The sequence below is a fragment of the Tenrec ecaudatus genome, chromosome 1 (genome assembly GCF_050624435.1).
Source record: "Tenrec ecaudatus isolate mTenEca1 chromosome 1, mTenEca1.hap1, whole genome shotgun sequence".
NCBI classification, from domain to species: domain Eukaryota; kingdom Metazoa; phylum Chordata; class Mammalia; order Afrosoricida; family Tenrecidae; genus Tenrec; species Tenrec ecaudatus.
In genome coordinates, this window is record NC_134530.1 from 107,051,318 (window position 1) to 107,072,448 (window position 21,131).

Consider the following 21,131-nt stretch of genomic DNA (forward strand, 5'->3'; position numbering starts at 1 on the left):
TAATTCCAGTGAAAACACACACACAACAACACCACAGAATAAAACACAGAAGATACCAGCATCACTAGAAATCAGGACTGACTTGAAGGCAGCGGAAATGATGCCCTAGGAGGACGACTGATAATGTTCTCACATAAACTGACAATGAGTTCTCTAAGGTGACCCAGGAACATCTATAAACCATAGATGTATGAACGGATTTGGGGCTTGCACTTAATTCTAGCCCCCATCTAAGAATACTTCATTTTTACGACATGGCCCTGGCTTAATGCTTTCACTTCATGAAGAGATCGCTGAAGATAAGGACGCTATAGCAAAATCTGTTGAAGAAAGTAGATGGTGCCTGGCTATCAGAAAGAATAGCTTCTGGGGTCTTAAGGCCTTGTTTTCACACAAACAGCCATCTAAGTGAAATGTCAACTAAATCCACGTGGAGGAAACACACGAGCCTGTGTGATCCAAGGTTTGTCAATAATATAATCCTAATCCAAAGGAGGGAAAGGTATCAGAGCTTACGTTGTGAGCACATCAGTTTGCAGAAGGCTCTGGGTGGCAGTGGAAGTAAAAATCCATTTGCAAGGTGTACACATGGATTAAGCCTCCTGTGAATCCCCGCCAGTCATAGCTGAGGGATGTAAAAGCCCTATTAGCAGACAGTGAGCATTGTGCAGACAATTATGGCAGACATAGGCAGGTCAACATGTAATATCATTTGATCTGCCCTTTGGCCCGTTTTAAAACTGTTTCAGTTTTTTAAAAACTCAAGGGGAAATACTCATGGATTAAGCCCTTGGTGAGTCCTCTCTGGTCATGGGCCAGAGATGCGAATACCCTTGTTGACATGTAGAATGCCTTGGAAAGTGGATTGTTGCAGAGGCAGTTAGGTTAAAATTCGGTACCCTATCATTTGATCTCCCTAATAATCTATTTACATTTGTTCTCATTTTTAATATTTTTGGCTTTCTTTTCTAACTTTTTATTTGTTGTTCTTATAAGTGTTTTTTGGTTTTTAATGTTTTTCTGCATATGAAATCTAGGATAGATAAATCTGTAGAGACAGTAACTGGATTAATGGTTCCTTGTGGGAAGGGCAGGAAAAGTTGCAGGGATATGGGAGCTAATCACAATGATTACAAGAAGTAAAAAAAATATTTTAAAACTGAGTATAGTAATGATTTTACAACTCTTCTTGATGTTATTGAACTATTGAGTTGTATGATGTGTGCATTATATGCCAATTAAATTGTTTGATAAAAAGAGAAGAACCTAAATTCAAAAGTCACTGGAATATAATAAAAAGTAGAACATGTTAAAAATTAGTGAAACAGAGAAATAAATGGTAAGATATTTTTCACCCTAGCTTTACCTGCAGAAATCCACATTCTAATACACTGTCTCAGGGCAAGACTGCTCATATTCTTGGTCAAAGGGAATTAAATGAATATTTAGTCCATGTGGGGACTCTGTAAATGGATTTTGGGCTTCCACTGGCATCTATAACCCTCTGCAAACAGGATGCTCAGAATTTAAGCTCTGATACAGTCTCTGCCTTTGATCTTGGAATTTTTTGTTAATAATTCCGTGATCATGATGGTTAGTGTGCTTCTTCTTTGCAGACTTAACTGACACCACATTTAAATGGAAGCTTGTCTTAAAGGAAGCCTTTAAAGCCCCCAGAAACTATTCTTCCTGAGCACTGGGTACCATCTAGTGTCTTCACCACACTTTGCTCTAGCCCTCATGTCTTCAGTGATCGCTTCATGATGTCGAGTATATAGCAAGGCCACATCATAAGAACTAATTGTTCTTAGATTGGGATGACAATTAAATGTGAGTTCAAAATCGATTCTTTTATCCAGAGCCCATGTATGTCCCCGGTCCACTTTAGAGGTAGCAATATCATTTGCCGGAGGGGGGGGGCATTATGAATATCCCCCATGGGGCATAGGGCAATTCTATTAATAGTATACTAATTTGGCCAATGGTGTGGAATTTAAAATGCTGTTTAGAAAAATATGTATGTATTTGAAAGTTCTTTAGCCTAAAATATAAGGATTATTGACTTGTACAGATTTAAAAACTTGGGTGAGTCGACAGTATTTACACAAACAATGAGGGTTCATAGGGATAAATTTTGACAACACTCATTATCTAAGGCATAACTATGCCTGCTGGACTAAGATCTATCATAAAAATCAAAAAGTATGTAACTTTCAGATGTACATGAGGCCATTGAAAACTACCATGGCTTGGGTCATGCACATATTAGTCCTCGAGGTAACCTCCTTGCTCTTCAATACTTCTAAGGGGTCTTATGCAGCAGATTCACCAAGTGCAGTTTCATTTGATCTCTAAACTGCTGCTTCCATGAGCACTGATTGTGGATCCAAAGAAGGTAAAATCCTTGACAATTTCAAGCATGTCTCTGTTTATCATGATGTTACCTATTGGTCCAATTGTGAGGATTTGGGGCTTCTTTACTTTGAGTTCAATCCATACTGACGACTGAAATCCTTGATCTTCCTTCATAAGCAAGCGCCTTAAGTCCTCCTCACTTTCAGCAAGGAAGGCTGTGCCATCTGCATATCGCAAGCTATTAATAAGCCTTCCTTCCATCCTGATGCCATACCTCCTTCATATAATCCAGCTTTTCTGATTATTTTGTCAGCATCCAAACTGAAAAAGCATGATGACAGGACAAAACCCTGACTCACATCTTTATTGCTTGTAAGCCATGAAATATTTCCTTTCCAAGAACGGTGACGCAACAGAATGCTTACATTATATAACTGTATCGTTGCAATCACATGCAAGTAAAATTTTGCTGAAGATCATCCAACAATTGCAGGAGTACATTTACAGGGAGCTATTAGAGATTGAGTCTGGACTCAGAAGAGGATGTGGAAGAAGGGATATCATTTCTGGTGTGAGAGGGCTCCTGGATGTGAACCGAGAAAACCAGAAGGAGGACTGTGCAACAGCATTTGACGGTGTGGATTATGACAAACTGTAGGCAGCCTTGAGAAGAATGGGGATCCTAGGACAATTCATTGTGTTCATGAGGAACCTATACATGGATCCAGACAGTTGTGCAAGCAGAATCAACACTAGGTGACCACAATTCCCTCAATAAATAGAAGGTGGGATTATTTTCAGAAAGACGTGAAGAAGGCTGGTCTGGAGGATACAACTACAGTCAACAGTAGACAACACAATTCGTAAACAGTGGTCAGTTTGCCTATGAAAGATGGCAACTTTCAGCTAGCGACCTTGTCTCTTACTGTCTCCTTCATCTGCCCCTGCTCTCAGCCAGCCTGAAGAGAAATTCTCCTGCCAACAGCCATGGCCAGCTGGCAGGGTGCATGCTGTAAGGGCTTTCAACTGAGGGATACGATAATGAATACCTAGCATATTTCAGCGGCACCTAGGTTAATTTCTGAGGATTTGGATGCTGTCAAGTAAGTGCTGGATTGCGAACCACAAAGTTGGCATTCTGTGGGGACAAGATGAGTCTGCTCTGCTCCAGTAATAATTTACAACCTCATAAACACCCGACAGGGCTGCTGGGAGTGGGAATCAACTCAATGGAAGTGAGTTTGGTTTTTGGAACCTTAAGAGTACATCCAAAAGTCTCGATTTGTTTGGCGATTGCCCAGCTGTTGGGGCTCACAGTTTGAAAAGAAGAAATATGATGTGGAACCTGGCTCTGCCGTTAGCACAACCTTGAACAAAATGATAGGCTTCTCTGTGGCTCCAATTTTTAATCTATGAGTATGATGGTATCTCTTCATAATATTCTACTAGGGAATGAATGCTAAAAGTGTTAGAAAAAGCAATGTAGTAAGTGCCTACATCCATCATTGATAGCAGGCTCAATAAATGGCAACGATATCACGTGCTTTACGGAGATCCATTGGCTATTGAATGCTGATGAAGACTATAGTAAGAACAGTCAAAATTAACTCAGCCTCTTTCAAAAGTTTTTATAACAGCATAAGTCAAAGTAGTTTCATTCTTTAAGTTCAGGAAGAAAGTGCTTCTTAAGGCACATTCATAAATATTGCAGCAACTTTCCCTGGAATATATTTATTGTATTGACTTTTTCTCAATAAAAACATGACTATCCAGAGAGATAAAGATTTATGCAGTAAGCTGAGTTTTTGCTCAGATATTCACAGCTTTCAAGTGTTCTGAAATCATCATTTTGCAAAGCAATGTCTGTTTTTATAATTTTTCCCTTATTCTATTCAACTTAGTTCTGCAAGGCCAAAACACGGGAATTATGCTCATTAAAACATTAGATTGTCCAGATTTACTGGGCCTGTTAAGATTGGAGGAAGTCCCAAATCTATCACTGAGAAAATCTTTATACTCTGAACCAAAATTATCCCCTGAAGTCATCTGTAAACCAAACAACTGTTTAGCTTAATCAGGAAAGAATGTTTGACATAAGACTTATGTGAGTTCAAATTGGCAGCAGTTAGTGTAAAGCACAGATGAGACCTTTAAGCACTAAAGTCTACATGTTTGATGATGAAACAATACAAGTAAAGATAGTGAAGATGGTGACGCCTTGTGACGTTTGTAGCCAGTGTCGTTGAACAATGTCACGTAGAAATGGTAAACAACTGCATTAGCCTGTGTACGTTACCAGCAAAACAAATTAGAAGGGGAAAAAACACACAGAGATGATTTGGTTTTCTAGTTCAAATATTGTCTTCATTCTCCATTGAATGCACTTGGGTACTTCTTTATAAAGTCTTAGAAACATGGTTCTGCAGAGTAATATTACTGCAGAGTCATGTCTCCCTCATTGATAATTCACTGCCTTCACCATGAGTTTTACTGCCTTAGTGCCACCCCTCATTCTTGTTGGTGTAAAACAAAGTCAAGGAAAAGAAAACTCCAACAAACCAATCTTTTAAAGTCTCCAAACATATAAAAGAGAAAATCTGAAAGACTAATTATTCACATGTTGCGGGATCTCCTGTAGCAAGCAATGGAAGCCATTGATGGTTAGTGTGCTTGATTGAAATCTCATGCGTGAAACAAGGAAGACATAAAATTTTCATGAAACTGATTTGCTACTCAGAGAACGATACTTACGGGATACATAAAAGTAAAGCAACACTAATAACAGCCCAATTATTTCTCCTCCACTAATGAAGGAGCTTGGAAAAGATGGGAGATAGACCTAAGTTTAGTGAAATCTGGGATCAGGGAGAGGGAGCAAACTGGTAATCGCCCCTTCTCTAGTCCATTCACAATATTTTTTAGAACTTGTATTCCTAGCTAGCACCGAGGTCAGGGGTTCCAATTCACCAGACACTCCATGGGGATGGGGGGGAATGCAATAGAGTGCTTCCATAAAGATTTAGAGCCTCGGGAATCCTAGAGCAGTTATGCTGTGTCTCACAGAGTCACTATGAGTCAGAAGTGACTCTGTAGCAATGGAATAGGTCTGTGTATTTTAGGTGTGTTTTTGTTTGTTTGTTTGTTTGTTTATTCCTAGCTAGCAGAGGTAAGAGTGTCAACAGCCCTGTCACTAGGAAGATTTGGGTCGCGGGTTTCCTGAAACTCATTCCTGTTATTAAAAATGCAAACCATCGCTGGTGTGTTTTCCTCGGATGGTGCATAATTCTACTCTCTGTGCTGTGATTTCCATTCTTACCCCAACTATAGTTTGCATGTATTTGAAAGCCGCTACATTTGTTATTCAAATTAAAACATATGTTGTGAGTGAATTAGGGGATTTGGTAAGCATTTGATTTGAAATTTTCAATTGACCTCCTTAGCCCTTTTGCATTAACCGACATGAAACAGATTATGCAGAGCATATGCTCTGTGAGTTCTTTCCCTCAGAATAAGAAAATAATTTTCATAAAATAGTTAGATATTAAACAGCAGTCACCTAAATGCTGAAGTGCCATCGAATCACTGACATTTCAGAGGAGGGATCAACCTCTAGAATCAGCTGGCCTGGTGCCATGCAGTCCCAGCCCCACCCCACCCCACCCCGAAGTTACTCTAATCCCTGAGAGGAGGAGCCCTCACCGCTCTTTAGCTCTCCGATCCATGCAGGATTCTCACTTCTGCGATCCCTTGTATTTGGGTGTTAACTCATATTCATATGACTCAAAACCTTTTTCTTATAGAAAGGAAGTCTCTGCTTGCATTTCAGAGCATTACCTAGAAACCAAAAGCCAAGAATAAGAATGCCTTGGAACTATGAACCTCTGTCAGCAAATCATTCTTGCACAGTGGGGTGGGACTGTAGCACATGGCAGCACACCTGGCCCTCTGACACCTCTCTTCCTACACAACGATGACAACCAAAAAGTTCTCCCCACAAGGGCTATCTCCTGGAGGGTCTTCCTCTCTTTTGCTTCCTCTCCACTTTCCCAAGCATGGTGTCCTTTTCCAGGGACTGGTTGCTCTTGCTAACCTGTCCGATGGTTGTTGGACAAGTTTCACTATCTTTTCTTCTAAGGAACATTCTAGCTGTACTTATATAAAGACAGATTTGTTTATTCCCCTGGCAGCTCACGGTGCTTTTGATCTTCTTTACTATCACCCTAAGCCAATGCATCAATATCCAGCTTCAATATATGTAGAAGACGATTAGAAAGACCATGGTTTGGGTCAGGCATCCCTTTGTCCCCAAAGTGTTACCTTTATTCTTCAATGCTTTAAAGAGTTCTTGCACAACAGATTTCCCCATTGCAATTCCTCTTGACCACTGCTTCCATGAGCATGGAGATTGTGGATCGAGCAAAGTGAAATCCTTGACCGCTCGGTCTTTTCTTCATTTATTGGTCCAGTTGTGAAGAAGATAAATGCCTCATTTTGTTCCTCTTGTGAATTAAGGCAAGACTGGAATCATCTTAATTCACAAGGTACTGAAGAGAGTACCTAGAAGTCACCTGCTTCAAGAATGGAGAAGAATTAGCCATAAACTAAGTACTGCGTGTCTCCTCTAACAAATCTTAAGAGACCTGAAGAGATCAAACTGTTCCCAAAGTAACTAAGCTGCAATTAAAAAATATATATATATAGCAGTAAAAATAATAAGCAGCACCCAAGAAGTAAAATTTAATAATAAGAAATTGTTAGCTTTTTAATTTAAAAAATTTTTAAGTTTAATTAAAATTTAAATTTTTAACTTTTTAATTATTAAAATAAGATTTGCACAAAACACACACAGAAAAAAATATCTTATAGAACCACTTCAGAACTGACACTGATGTTAGAATTAGCAGACAAGGACAGTACAAGGATAAATTCACACAGTATTGCTGCCAGAGCTCCAGTTCACACAGGCATGGGCTTATTCCAAACAGCACATGCGTACATATACGTTTTTGTGATCAATTAGTAGCTGAAGACACATTTTCTCAGTAACACACTTGACTTAGTTGTTTTAGGATGCCTTCCAAACAAAATCCAATTAAAATAGTGACTTCCAAAAAGACCTACTGGACCAGTTACAGTCAAGGCAGAGAGTTACAGTCAGTTCAGAAGGTTATGGCTACTATTTGGATGAATCTTGTTCGAACTTATGATCTTTTTAGATTTTCTTAAAGACACAAGTTGGCCATGGGGACTTCTTAGGGGGGAATAGGAAGGAAATTGAAAACTACATTGGGGAGAAAAATGCCAGGTAAGTTGTGCCAAAGAGGTTTTTTTTCCCCCATCACATCAATGTGCTTGCCCATTCTTCAAGGGTAACAAAACTTGACCTATGAGAATTTCATTGGAAAACTTTACTACATCCAACGTATGGCTCTCACATTGTCCTTTAAGACTTCCTTTTATTTCCCAAACTCAAAGAACATTGAAAAGACACAAGACTTGAGCCCCTCTACGATGCCCAAACTGCTCTTTTGACATGGTATAAATCAAGGAGGGTGGACTTCCTTTGGGAAAGGTTAAAGACCACCTTCAGAAATGTATACATCTAGATGGAAGATATGTCAAGAAACAGTAGCTTGAAATTTTGATATTTATTTTTGTGTTATGAAGGTTTCTTTGATTTTGCAGTAGAACTTTTTGATTCAACCTGATATATCCCATATTCCCAAAATCTTAAATAAAAACTTAGAAAGTTTTTTTAAAAGACTCAATTATAAAGTCCAGAGATGAAAACTGCAATGTTTGAGGTGAAAAAATGTACAGCATAGGATTAACTGTATATGCATACTATGAAAGATCACTCAGTGATAAAAACATGAAATGTTGGTGCAAACACATGAATGGATGAGTGAATCAATGAATCTGAGTGGACATATGCATAAAACAAAAAAGAAAATGATGTATCAAGTTTTATAAAATTCTAGAGAATGCAAGCTATAGTTATGGAATTCAGATTTTACCTGGAGAGAGAGACAGAAAAAACAAATTACCAAGGGCTATAAGGAAAATTTTGGGGTGGGGCCATATATATATTCACTATTTTTATGTTTGTGATTGTTTCACAGCTGTATACTTACTAGGGGGTTTCAGAATTTTGTGGAAAATGGAATTAAAAAATAGCAGAATTGCCCACAAATTTATAAAGTTGTACATCTTTAATATGTGCAGCTTATTGTAAGCCAATTTAACTTAATAACACTATTTTAAAACCTGAAGAAAAATGTATTTAAAAATCACTGAACAGCTTGGAAAACACAAGATTTATAAATATAAGCCACATATTTTAAATATATATATTTGATTTGAATTTTAGAGAATGGTAAAATAAATATTTAAATATGTGCTCTTGGTTATAGCTACATTCTCTAGAGACTGTTCCATTTAGAAGTGCTTTCTTTTTTTTAGGTACATAAAATAAATTAGGGCATATTTCCCCCTATTGTTGAGAACTATATACTTTCATGGTTTTCTTATTTTTTTTAATTAGAAAAACTAAGAGAAAGCCCAGAGTACATTTCAGCTATCAAATTTTCCAAAGCTTGATTTATAAATTAAGAAAATTCTCTACAATACATTTTCTTTCGATAGACAGACAGACAGACAGATAGACAGAGAGATAGGATGGATTCCTGGAGATGCATGGATTACATTTTGAACAGGTCCAAAAGGAAACAAAGACAAGACCCATCATGTGCCTGAGAGAGATCCTCAGCATGAGGTGATGGTGCGGTCCAAAGACTTACAGATGGGTAGCCACTTAGACTGTAAGGGCAGCTGTCACAGGCATGACTGCAGCAGCCTAATACACCACAGTTTCCAGGAGACTACAGAATCAGGAAGGGGTGCATGATTGGGATCCGTACACTATTACAGATAGAAAAGCTTACAACAATGGTTCAGGGCCTTCTGACGAAGTGAGTCCAGGTATTCCTCACACTGGTGCAGCCCCCGTGTCCCATATTCCACAAAAGCACACCAAGGCAAGTTCCTAAGGGTTGCGCACCCTTGGGCTGGCTAGGGGGGGGATAGCACCCAACTTTCTAACGGACTCTGCACATTGCTGCTTCATGGTCAGAAAGAATTCAGTGGAGGTTGAATCTATGTGGAGACTCAGAAATGGATTTAAAGCTTTCACTGTAAACCATAGCTTTCCCAAAGCCCAGTGTTCAAAATTTAATTTCTCAAATGTGGAAGAGAATAGGAGAAAAATGTAGAACAAAACTTGAATTCCTAGAAAAGGCCAGACCTATTAGACTGACAGAAGCTGGAACCCCTGAGCTTTCACCCTAGAATTCTCTTGGAAGGTGGCACTGAAGCCACTCCCAGAGGTCATCTTTCAGTGGAATCATAGATTGGCTTGTAAAATGTACCATACTATGCATGTCCTTTTCTATTGGGGACTGTGTTTATTCCTCGATGCCTTTCTCTCTTTGATGTGAGGTTTGGGTTTGAAAAAACAAAACAAAACAACCCAACACTTCAAATGTCTGGTTACAGAATTAACTGCTTAAATTATTTCTCTCCTGATTTACTAGAGTTGCACATGTTCAAAGCATGTTTGTTATACTTTGGGATGAACTAACTTATGGATTCTCATATTGCAAATTTATCTTCTCTTTCCCCTCAGTTTGATGCAGATCGAGATGAGGATGAGGTGTTCTATGACATCAGTGTGGCAGTTGACAACAAGTTATTTCCCAACAAAGAGGCTGCAGCAGGTAAGTCATTCTATTCTTGGACATCAACACACCAAGAACATCTGCCAAATTTCTGGACATTTGGATGCCTGGTTAGAGCCGACCAACCCACTCTGAGGTTTTACAGATTAAATTATCCACAATCTCAATGCCTAAAGGCTCTCCTTTCTCAAAACTTCCCTCACACTGGCTCACAGTTTGAAGGCAGAACTTCTCAGTAGGGTTTTCCAGGCTGTATACTTTGAGGGGAAAATGATCACATCTTCCTCCTACCAAGCAGCTGGTGTAGTCGTGGTTAACAGCCGACCACTTAACCACCGTGCCACCAGGGCTCCTTAGATCGTGTTAAGCATCTCTGAAATATTGGTTCTTTTCATCTCATTCCTGATTTTAAAATAAAGACACAAAATATAACACAAAAGAAGGGCTAAAAATCTGCCCGTTGTAATTACTGTTTTCCTTCCTATCAGTGCACATGTAAATTATCAGGGAGCACACACAGTGTAACGTAAGACCCCTGTTTAAAAAATAATAACACCAGAAAACAGCTCTGGTATTCATAACATAAAACAAAGAGGCATTATTCTTTCTGCAGCTGTGATTTAAAACTCTCTGACTACTCTGACTTTTATAGTTTCACCTGAGTGTAAATAAATAAACCAGAGGGTTGTTTTTTTTTAAGTATCAAAAATATATATAACAAGTTCCAACCAAATCACCTCCGACTCCTGGCTGCCCTGTATGGGTCAGGGTAGAATTGTGCTCCATATTTTGAGGAACTGAATTTCCAGGGATTTCTTCTGAGTTGCCTCTGAGTGGAGGTGAACCTCCCACTTTTCAGTGAGTAGTCAGGGATTAACTGCCCCACCAGACATGCAAGGCCATATGTCCTCCCACAAGCAAACTCACTGCCATTGAGTCCATCTCCCGTACAGCAACCCTGAGTAGGGTTTCTGAGCGTGCAGAAAACCGCACCTTTCCCCCTTGGCACAGCTGGTGGATTGGAGCCATTGATCTCGACGTGAACAGCCCAGCACTTACCCTACAGTGCCATCGGGGCTCGGCTCTCAGAGGAGAAACTAATCTTGCTCATGCTTTATGCAACAATTAATGAAAAACAAACTCACTGCCATTGAGACCATGCCGATTCATAGCAGAAAGTCAAGTTGTCTCCCCAGAGTGGCTGGTGGTTTTGAACTGCTGACCTTGTGGTTAGCAGCCCAACGAGTAACCACCACAACATAAATTTATAATTCTGGCTGCAGTTTCCCATCTCTCTCTCTCTCTCTCTCTCTCTCTCTCTCTCTCTCTCTGCCTGGAAAAGACCAGGAAGAAAGATTTAAATGCCGTTGGGCCATCAGACTCTGGAGATTGTGTGGCCCTGTTTGTATAGCTTCCCTTAGCTAGCCACTCCATTCCATCTAGTGTGTCCTGCTGTGACTACACCCCTTGTCTGTCAAAGAACTCACAGCTAGAAGAGTAGCACTGGACAATAGTGTCCCTTTGGTAGACAGCACAGACAATTCTGTTCTTGACCTTCCCTCTTTCTCTGTTTCTCTGGCTCAGGATCATCTCATTGTCCCTCATACTTTCAACAATTCTATATGGATGACTCTCAACTCTTTGTCTCAATCCTGACCTTTCCTCTGAGTTATAACCTCAAAGGGTAAAGACCAAATGCCTTAGTAAAGAAAAAGATTTAAAGTATCCAACCACTATCTGAAGTTATCTAAAAGTCAGCTCAGAGGGAATATCTCACTGCTATTAAGTTCATTTTTAACTTATAATGACCTTAAAGACAGAGTAGAACCGCCTTTATGGGCTTCTGACACTGCAGGAGTAGAAAGCCTTATTTTTTTCCAAGGAGTGGGTGGTGGTTTCAAACTACTGACCTTATGGTTACCAGCCCAATGCACAACCCAAGAAAGAGCCAAGTATCTTCAAAAAAGTCAAGGTAAAAAGAAAGATGAGGTGGTACTCTCTCTGCGGCAGATCCACAGCACACACATAACTGATGTGAATTTGCCTAACTAACCTTCCAGGGATATTTACAAGAAGTTAGCCTACAACAGGGAAAAGTAGAATATTGAGAAGTATTGGAGATGATGTGAACAAAGCTACTGTTGATCTGGAAAGTGCTAGGACCCTGTGCGTTTGAAATTTTTTTTAATTTAGAACATGCTTTCAAAGTAATTACCTCACAATCAACCCTAAATGTGCTCTTATAGCACAGGAGAAGAGCTGGTGGATTGTGACTCAGCATGACTCTATAGGACAGAATTGAACGCTGTGGGTTCCTGAGATTGTACATTTTTGCAGGAGCAGAAAGTCTCATCTATCTCCTGTGGAACACTGGTGGTTTCAAACTACTGACCTTACGATTAGCATATTAATTCATGAGCCAATACATGACCAGGGCTTCTTGGCCTTTGTTTTCATGCACTGACATTGAGTTGATTCCAACTCCTAGCAACCTCAGAGTCAGATTAGAACTAGTTAGTTGGTAAACTTCCTGAGGGCGGGGGCTACATCCTTATTCCCTTGAAGTCCTCTTGTTAGAGTGCTGAAGGCGTGGCCCACTACAGTGGTTTCCAGGGGGCTACTCTTTCCTCTCTGCATCCCCCAGCTTATGAACAAAGAGTCTGTGCTTACTGTGTACTCAGACTTTCAGCTCCCTTCCCTTCCGAGAGCCCCCAAAGCTGGGTCCTGCCCAGTCTTAACATCAGCCTGCTCTATTTATAACAGCTTTTGCTAAATGAAGTAAAACTGGAGGGATTATGGTAACATAGGAATAAATGATACCTCCCAGAAGGGTGCTGTCCGCCTCAATTGTTGCTACACTAGAAATATGTTGGATTTGCCTCCCTGCTTTTTTGCACCCCACCCCCTACCACCCTCACCAGAACTCCAGGAGCTCGGCAAAGCAGTGAGCTCCTGCGACCCCCTCTCCCCTAGCTTTCAGGCCCACAGTGTGAGAAATCTCCCCTCCAACGCTCCAATTCCAATCCCCATTTCACCTAGTGTGCCCCATCCCCCATCACTCTGTGACCCTTGGAGCCTACTTGTAGTTCACAGAGTAGTGATCACTGCAGGCAGAGCAGAATTTCCATAATTCCAAGGTAGCACCTGATCCACCCCACCCCACCCTCACTCAAGCTCAGCACAAATGGCCACCAGAGAGAAACTTCCAACTAATAGGACCAATCTCATCCAGAATCTGACAGCTTGGGATCCAAGTCTGACAATCCAGATGAGCAACCTGGAATATGGGTGCTTCCTCCATATTTCTGATATCATTCCTTTTTTTTTTTTAAAGAAAAGGCACAAAATTCTTCTCCACCAGAGAACCTAGAACTTGGTCTTTCAGTGAGTCTTGGTGGCTCCCCCTCTTCTATCGGTGACTAGGATTTCTTACCTGCTTTCAACTTCCATGAAATAGAGGAAAGAACTAGGAGACAAAGGACATTTCTAGAGGTCTAAATACAGGCATGTACATATGTAAACATATTTATATATAATGATAGGGAAATAGATTCATATACATATATTTATTTGTTAAGTATCAAGGTAGCAAATGGATATTGGGTCTCCAATCAAGTACTCCCTCAATACAAGAACACTTTGTTTTCATAACACTTTGTTCTTGCGTTTCCCTGGGACACTTTGTTTCCATGTTGCTCACCTTCCTAACACCATCATGGAAGACAAAGTGGGTACATAAGCAAATGTGGTGAAGAAAGCTAATGGTGCCTGGCTATCAAAAGATAGAGCATCTGGGGTCTTAAAGGCTTAAAAATAAAGAAGCAGCCATCTAGCTCAGAAGCAACAAAGCCCACATGGAAGAAGCACACCAGCCCATGTGATCATGAGGCACCAATGGGATCAGTTATCAGGCATCAAAAACCCAGAATAAAAAATCATATCAATATGCATGAGGGGGAGGGCGGAGTGGAGACCCAAAGCTCATTTGTAGACAATTGGACCTTCCCTTATAGAAGGGTCACAAGAAAGAGACTAGCCAGTCAGGATGCAGTATAGCACCGATAAAACATACGACTTTCCTCTAATTCTTTATATGCTTTCTCCACCCCTTTTCCCACCCACTATCATGACCCCAAATCTACCTTACAAATCCAGCTACACAAGAGCATGTACACTGATACGGATAAGAGCTTGAAAGACAGGGAATCCAGGACAGATAAAACCCTCAGGACCAATAATGAGAGTAGTCATATCAGGATGATAGGGAAAGGTTGGGGGGAGAAAAGGGGAACCAATCACAATGATCTACATATAACCCCATCCCAGTGGGATGGACAACAGAAAAGTAGATGAAGGGAGACAGCAGTTAGTAAGACATGGGAAAAAATGATTAATTATCAAGGGTTCATAAAGGAGGGAGGTGGCGGGGGATGAGCTGATACCAGAGACTTAACTAGAAAGAAATGTTTTGAAAATGATGGTGGCAACATATGTATAAATGTGCTTGACACAATGGATGGATGAATGGATTGTGATAAGAGCCCCCAATAAAATCACTTTTAAAAAAGAAAGAAAGAAAAATATACCTTCACCATGGACTTCCATTCCTATAGTCTCTTTCCATCTTGGGACTCTGGTGTGGAAGGCAGATGGCAGGCAAGGGGCAGAATCCGTATACCACTCCACTACCTACATTGGCACCTTTGTCCCTGAGAACAGGGAAGTGGTGTGCCACCAAGCAGTATGCCCTCTGCTATAAACACAATAACATCAGTTGGTTGCACTCTCCCTATTTTGTATTCTGAGTTGATAAGTGACTCTGATAAATTACTAAATATACTCTCCACCTTCCCCAACCACCATTACCTGAAGATCACGCTGCCCCTTTCTCAGTAAGACACATTTTCACATCGTCTAAGAAGAACTAGCACACCTCTTAAAATCCCCTCTTCCAATTTATCAACACTCACTGCATTTAACCAGAAGAATACCTATGATGAATACCATCACTTAAACCCTACTCTAAAGTCTCTATATCCTGTCTGTTTGACTCACCCCACTCTATTATCCTTCCTCAACTCCACATGATATGATTTCCAGCTCTATCCAACAACAGAAGAAAAGAAATTTTAAAAATTAGAGCAGAAATAAATGAACTGGAAAACAGAAAAACAGTGGGGGGAAATCATCATTTTAGAAGTTTGTTCTTTGAAAGGGTCAACAAAATTTATAAGCCACTAGCAAACTTGACAAAGGAAAAGAATCAGATGGAAATACCTAGAATTAGAGATGAAATAGGTGGCATCACAACAGATCCAAGTGAAATAAAAAGAATAATAACACAGTATGACAAAAGAATGTAGTCTAGCAAATTTGATAATCTAAATGACACTGTCAAATACCTAGAAATACATCCTGTTCCAAAATTAATGCAGATGAGCCTTAAGAACTTGAATGGATCTAGAGCATAAGAAGAAATAGACAAGGTCATCAAGAAATTCTCAACTAAGGACGGATGGCTTCACAGGAGAATTCTTCCAAGTATTCAGAGAAGAACAATTGTACACAAATTAACCAGGACATAGAAAGGGATAGCAAAGTCCCAAACTCATCCTATGAAGCCAGCATAACCCTGATATCAAAACCAGACAAAGACCCCACAAAGATAGAAAACTACCAGCTAATATATCTCATGAACATAGATGCAAACAGTCTCAACAAAATTCTGGCCAATAGAATCCAACAACATATCAGAAAATAATAATACATCATGATCAAGTGGGATTCATACCATGGATGCAAAGATTGTTCAACATCCAAAATACAATTAATGTAATCCACCACATAAATGGGATAAAGGATAAGAACGATATGATAATATTGATGAAAAAACCAAAAAAATCCATTTGACAATGTCCAAGACCCATTCCTAATAAAAGCATTTAATAAGATAGGACTAGAAGGGGAATTCTGCAATACAATAAAGGCTATATATGAAAAACCAACAGCAAATATCACACTCAATGGGGAAAAGCTGAAAACATTCCCATTGAAAATAGGAACCCAGCAAGGATGTCCCTTATAACCACTCTTATTCAACATTGTGCTGGAATTCTAGATCAGAACCATAAGACAACAAGAAATTAAAGGAGTACAATTGTGCAAAGAAGAAGTGAAACTCCCGCTATTTGCGAATGATATGATTGTATACATAGAGAACCCCAAGGTCTCCACAATAGAATTGCTGGAAACAATTGAGGAATTTAGTAAAGTAGTAGGATAAAAGATTAGCAAGCAGAAATCAATTGGATTCCTATGTGACAGTGATGAGAGTCCCAAAAAGACATCGATAAAAAACACCAGTCACAAAAGCCACACAAAAGTTGAAATACCTAGGAATAAGCCTAACCAAAGAAACAGAAGACTTGTACAAAGAAAATTACAGAACATTGTTCCAAGAGCCCAAAAGAGATGTACACAAATGGAAGCGTATCCCATGTTCATGGATAGGAAGTCTTAACATTGTGAAAATGTCAATATTATCTAAAAGCAGTCTACCAATTCAATGCAATCTTGATCCAAATCCCAACATCATTCTTTAAAGAAATGGAAAAAATAATTACCAACTTCATGTGATGAGGGAAGAAGCCCAGGATAAGCAAAGAACTTCTCAAAAAGAAAAACAAAGTAGCTGATCTTGCACTACCTGACCTCAAAACCTACTACACAGCCACAGTTGTCCAAACAGCCTGGTACTGATTCACAGACCAATGGAATAGGACAGAAAACTCAGAAATAAGTGCCTCAACCTACAGACAACTGATTTTTGACAAAGGCCCAGTAAACATTCAATGGGAAGTGGATGCTCTCTTCAAGAAATGGTTCTGGGGAAAACCCATACCTAACCCCCCACACAACAATAAACTTAAGGTGCATCAGAGACTTAAATGTAAAATCCAAAGCTATCGGGATGACCCACAAGAAAATAGGGACAAATCTTAATGCTCTGGTGCAAGACATCCACGGATGACCAGATATAATAAAGGAAGCACCCACAGGGGAAGACAAAATAGATACATGGAACCTATTAAAAATAAAACACTGTGTACATCAAAATATTTCATTGAAAGAGTAAAACAAAAGCCCACAGATTGGGAAAAGACATTTATCAAAGATAAAATGGACAAAGGACTAATTACTAAAATCTTCAGAATACTGTAAGCCTTCAGGAATTAAAAAACAAATAACCCTCTTAAAAGGTGGGCAAAGGAACAGAATAGACAATTTTTACAAAGGATGACACCCAAATGACTAACAAGCACATGAGGAAATGCTCTCGTTCATTAGCCATCTGGAAAATGCAAGGCAAAACCCCAATGAGATACCATCTATCACCTGTAGCCCAATTTAAAAAATACAGAGAATAACAAATGGTGGATAGAATGTGGAGAGATTGGAACACTTATACACTGCTGGTGGGTTTGTCAATAATTATGACCACTGTGGAAAGCGATATGGCGATTTCTAAAACAGTTGGCCATAGAAATACCATATGACTCAGCAATACCACTGGAATATTACACATCCCTAAAAAATCAGTGATGAAACTACAGTGTGGAGATATCTGGAAACCATTATGCTGAGTGAAATTAGTCTATCACAAAAGGACAAATACTGTATGAGTCGACTGCTGGCGGGATGAATACAGGCTCAGGCTTGCAGGAATCCACTCTGCTGGCCAACATGGCCACACAGCTTGGTAGCGAGCCTATCCGGTGCCAGGGAACCATGCGCCATCGTTCCTATGTGTGCACCTTGAAGCTCTCTTTGTCAAAGGATCCTGAAGTCAGCTGGGATTAGATTTTCAAGAGAGGGGGAAGAGAGGATGACCACTTAGTGACTTCCATGCAAAGTTATGATGAGGTTTTCCTAGACTGGCAGACATTCCTGTAAGAGGGATGAGGGATACTGACGTGAAAGCCAAGTCAGGAGAGAGCAGACAGGTCTGTTGGTAGAAAAGGGGAAAGACCAATGTCTAGTGGGGGAAAAAGGGACTAACAATACTTTTATAGACCCTAAGGGGGGAGCATGCCTGGTAATATGCACCTAATAAGCCACTTTGGCATGATTTTCTGTACACTCCATGGGAACCAAGACCAAGTGCTCTAGAACAATGGGGCATTGAATCCTGGATCTCCAAAGTGCATAACACTCTCCAAAGACCATACCAGAGGGATCTGATGTGGAACCCTACTAAGTGAAGTAGACTCTACTGAAAACACACCTGTAACCTGAGGATTTGAGACAAATTACATGGTTTGTAAAGAAGACAACTATACCAAGAGTATCGAACTGTCCGACCAATATCGACCTACTACTTCAATGCTCCTTACTTGCTTGATTAAGATACGTAATATTCTGGTAGTCCTGTGATCGGCATTGCCAGTGCATATTATTGTAAATTTTGCCTGACAACAAACTCCCGTCGTTTGTGTAAATAGCATCCAGTCATGTGAGGATTTATTCTGTATGCATCAATAATTCAGGTATTGCGATACATAGTTCACCTACACTTGTTCAATTCCCCTCTCTCAATTGTGCGAATCAATGGCACTATTAACTGAAGGTCCTTAAGCTCCAGGTAGATGGTTGATAAGATCCTCTACCACAATCAACAAGGATGCCTCTAAAGTGAGCCAAAGGCAGATTAATGGATTTGGGCCTCACACTTAATTCTAGCTCCAATCTAAGAAAAATTAATTCTTACTTTATGGTCTGGCTCAATACTTGCCCTCATGAAGGAAACAGAAGATAGCGATGCTGTAGCAGTTTGCTGAAGAAAGTATATGGTACCTGGCTATCAAATAGAATAGCATCTGAGGTCTGAAAGGCTTGTTTCCAAAGAAACAGCCATCTAAATGAGATGTCAACTGAGTCCACATGGAAGAAGTGCACAACATTTGTGGTCCAAGAATTGTAAATTACAGAATGAAATCAGAAGGAGGAATAGTATCAAAGCTCAAATCGTGAGATTCTGGTTTGCAGAAGGCTGTGCACGACAGGGGAAACCCAAAACACATTTGCAGCATCTACACGGGGAATAGCCTCTGGGGATTTCCCTTTAACCGCAATTGAGGGATGGGAATGAACTGATTACCAGGCAGAGGATTGGAGAAATGACTCTAATGGATTAAAATGACAACGCTGACTTGAATGGTTAAAGTCTTGTCACTTGCTCTCCCCTCTGATACACTTCTGGTTTTCAGTATTTGCTGTGGTTTTGTTTTTCTTTTTCCATGTTGGGGTTTATCTCTGTTGTATTTTGTCGTGGCGGGTGGCCTTCTTGAGGCTTTGCTGTGTGTTTTCCTGTTTTTCAGTGTATGAAACCCAGGACTGATGAACCTATAGAGTCAACAACTAGAATAAGTTGTTCTGGGAGGTACAGTGAGGGCGGTGAGGAGGAGGGTAAGATGGAGATGATATCAAGGGCTTCAAAAAGAAAGAAAATGTTTTGAAACTGATTGTGGTAGCAAATTGTATAATACTGCTTGATGTGATTGAACAATGGAATGGTATGATGCTTAATTAGCTCCTAATCAAATGTTTTGGAAAAATGCATTAGAATATAGTTTTAAGAATAATTTTGATGTAAACTTATTGTAATCCTAATTCTAATAAATAATTACATTTTGAGCAAAAAAAGTATAGTATTAGCACTGACCTCACAAGATTGTTGTGAGAAATAAACAATTTAGTTTTATAAAACATATGGCTCATGCATTGGAAAGACTATTATAAGTTAGCATCATTGCAGAAGATCTGTTAGATGTTCTAGGGAGAAATGATATCTTACAAAGGATGTCAAGGGAGCCAGCCCCTAACACATCATCACAGGTCCGGTAGGCACAATTGTACAGTGATAATGAGTAAAAATCATAGTAAAGTCATAGAGAACATGAGAGATAGGAGAGAGACTGAAATAATAGGGTCCGGCACATTTTATGGAGCATGCTCATCTTAGCTTCACTTGGTGATCCATGTGGAGAGAGAGAGAGATTTATTGCTAACCAAGGCTTATGTATTCTCTGGGGATGTGCAAGCCCCAAAGTTACAGATGAAGACATACGTCACAGGAAAGGGTTGTGCTATAGGTAATACAGTAATGGGAAGGGGGTGATTTAGGGGTACATATGCTATAGGAAGAGGAGGGAATACGGGTATATATGTGACAAGATGGGTGGACCCTCGATTCATGATGGCTGCCTAACTCTGATTGCCTTAGAACTAGAGACTGTATTGAACCTAAGCTTTCAGGGGAAGCAATCCACTGTCCCTAACAGCAGGGAGAGAGCCCTGCCTGTTGGCTGAGAAACAGTGGTGGCTGCTTGCTCTGGATGGATGGAGCCTTCAGGGAGGTAACTTGACCATCATTTACCATTAGTTGCAAACAGTGTCCTAAGTCTAACACATTTGGGGGAGACGACTTGGGAGAAATATTTCTGTATCATACTAGACAAACCAAACCAAGTCCATTGCTATGAACTTGATACCAACTCACAGCAACCCTTCAGGACAGGGCAACACTTCCCATGGGGGTTCAAAGGCCGTAAGTCTTTACAGAAGCAGACTGCCACTCTGTTTTGCCTAGCAACGACTGGCGGGCTAGCAGTCACACAACACCACTTTCCCCATTTTTTTAAGATCTGCTTCTACTCTCCTTCTCTGTCTTCCTTCCTCCTCCTGTTCCCCTGCCCCTAGGGTACCTGGAACCTCTCTCCTTCCTTTCTTATCCAAGAAAAAAAAATTCACCAGTTCCCTGGTCCTACCTTCAGGTGACTCCTTCTTATTTGAAATACTGCCAGGTTTTTGGTTTTTTTGTCATAAATGGAATGCTATTTCTCCAAGAAATTTTTATGTAAACCATTAATAATACTTTTCACCCTGTTAAAATCAGAGGTGTGGCTTCTCAGTGCCTAATGTACACAAGATCAGCAGTTCAAACCCACCAGCCACTTTGAGAGAGAAAGAGGAGGCTCTCTG

General features: G+C 40.0%; 1 protein-coding gene across 1 annotated transcript in view; it reads left to right on the plus strand.

Moving 5' to 3' along the window:
* AK5 (adenylate kinase 5) overlaps positions 1–21,131 on the plus strand; it is a 332,878-nt gene that overhangs the window by 168,627 nt on the left and 143,120 nt on the right. The window contains exon 7 of the mRNA XM_075557438.1: positions 10,040–10,130. Coding sequence (XP_075413553.1) covers positions 10,040–10,130 — 91 coding nt within the window. The remainder of the gene's footprint in view (positions 1–10,039; positions 10,131–21,131) is intronic.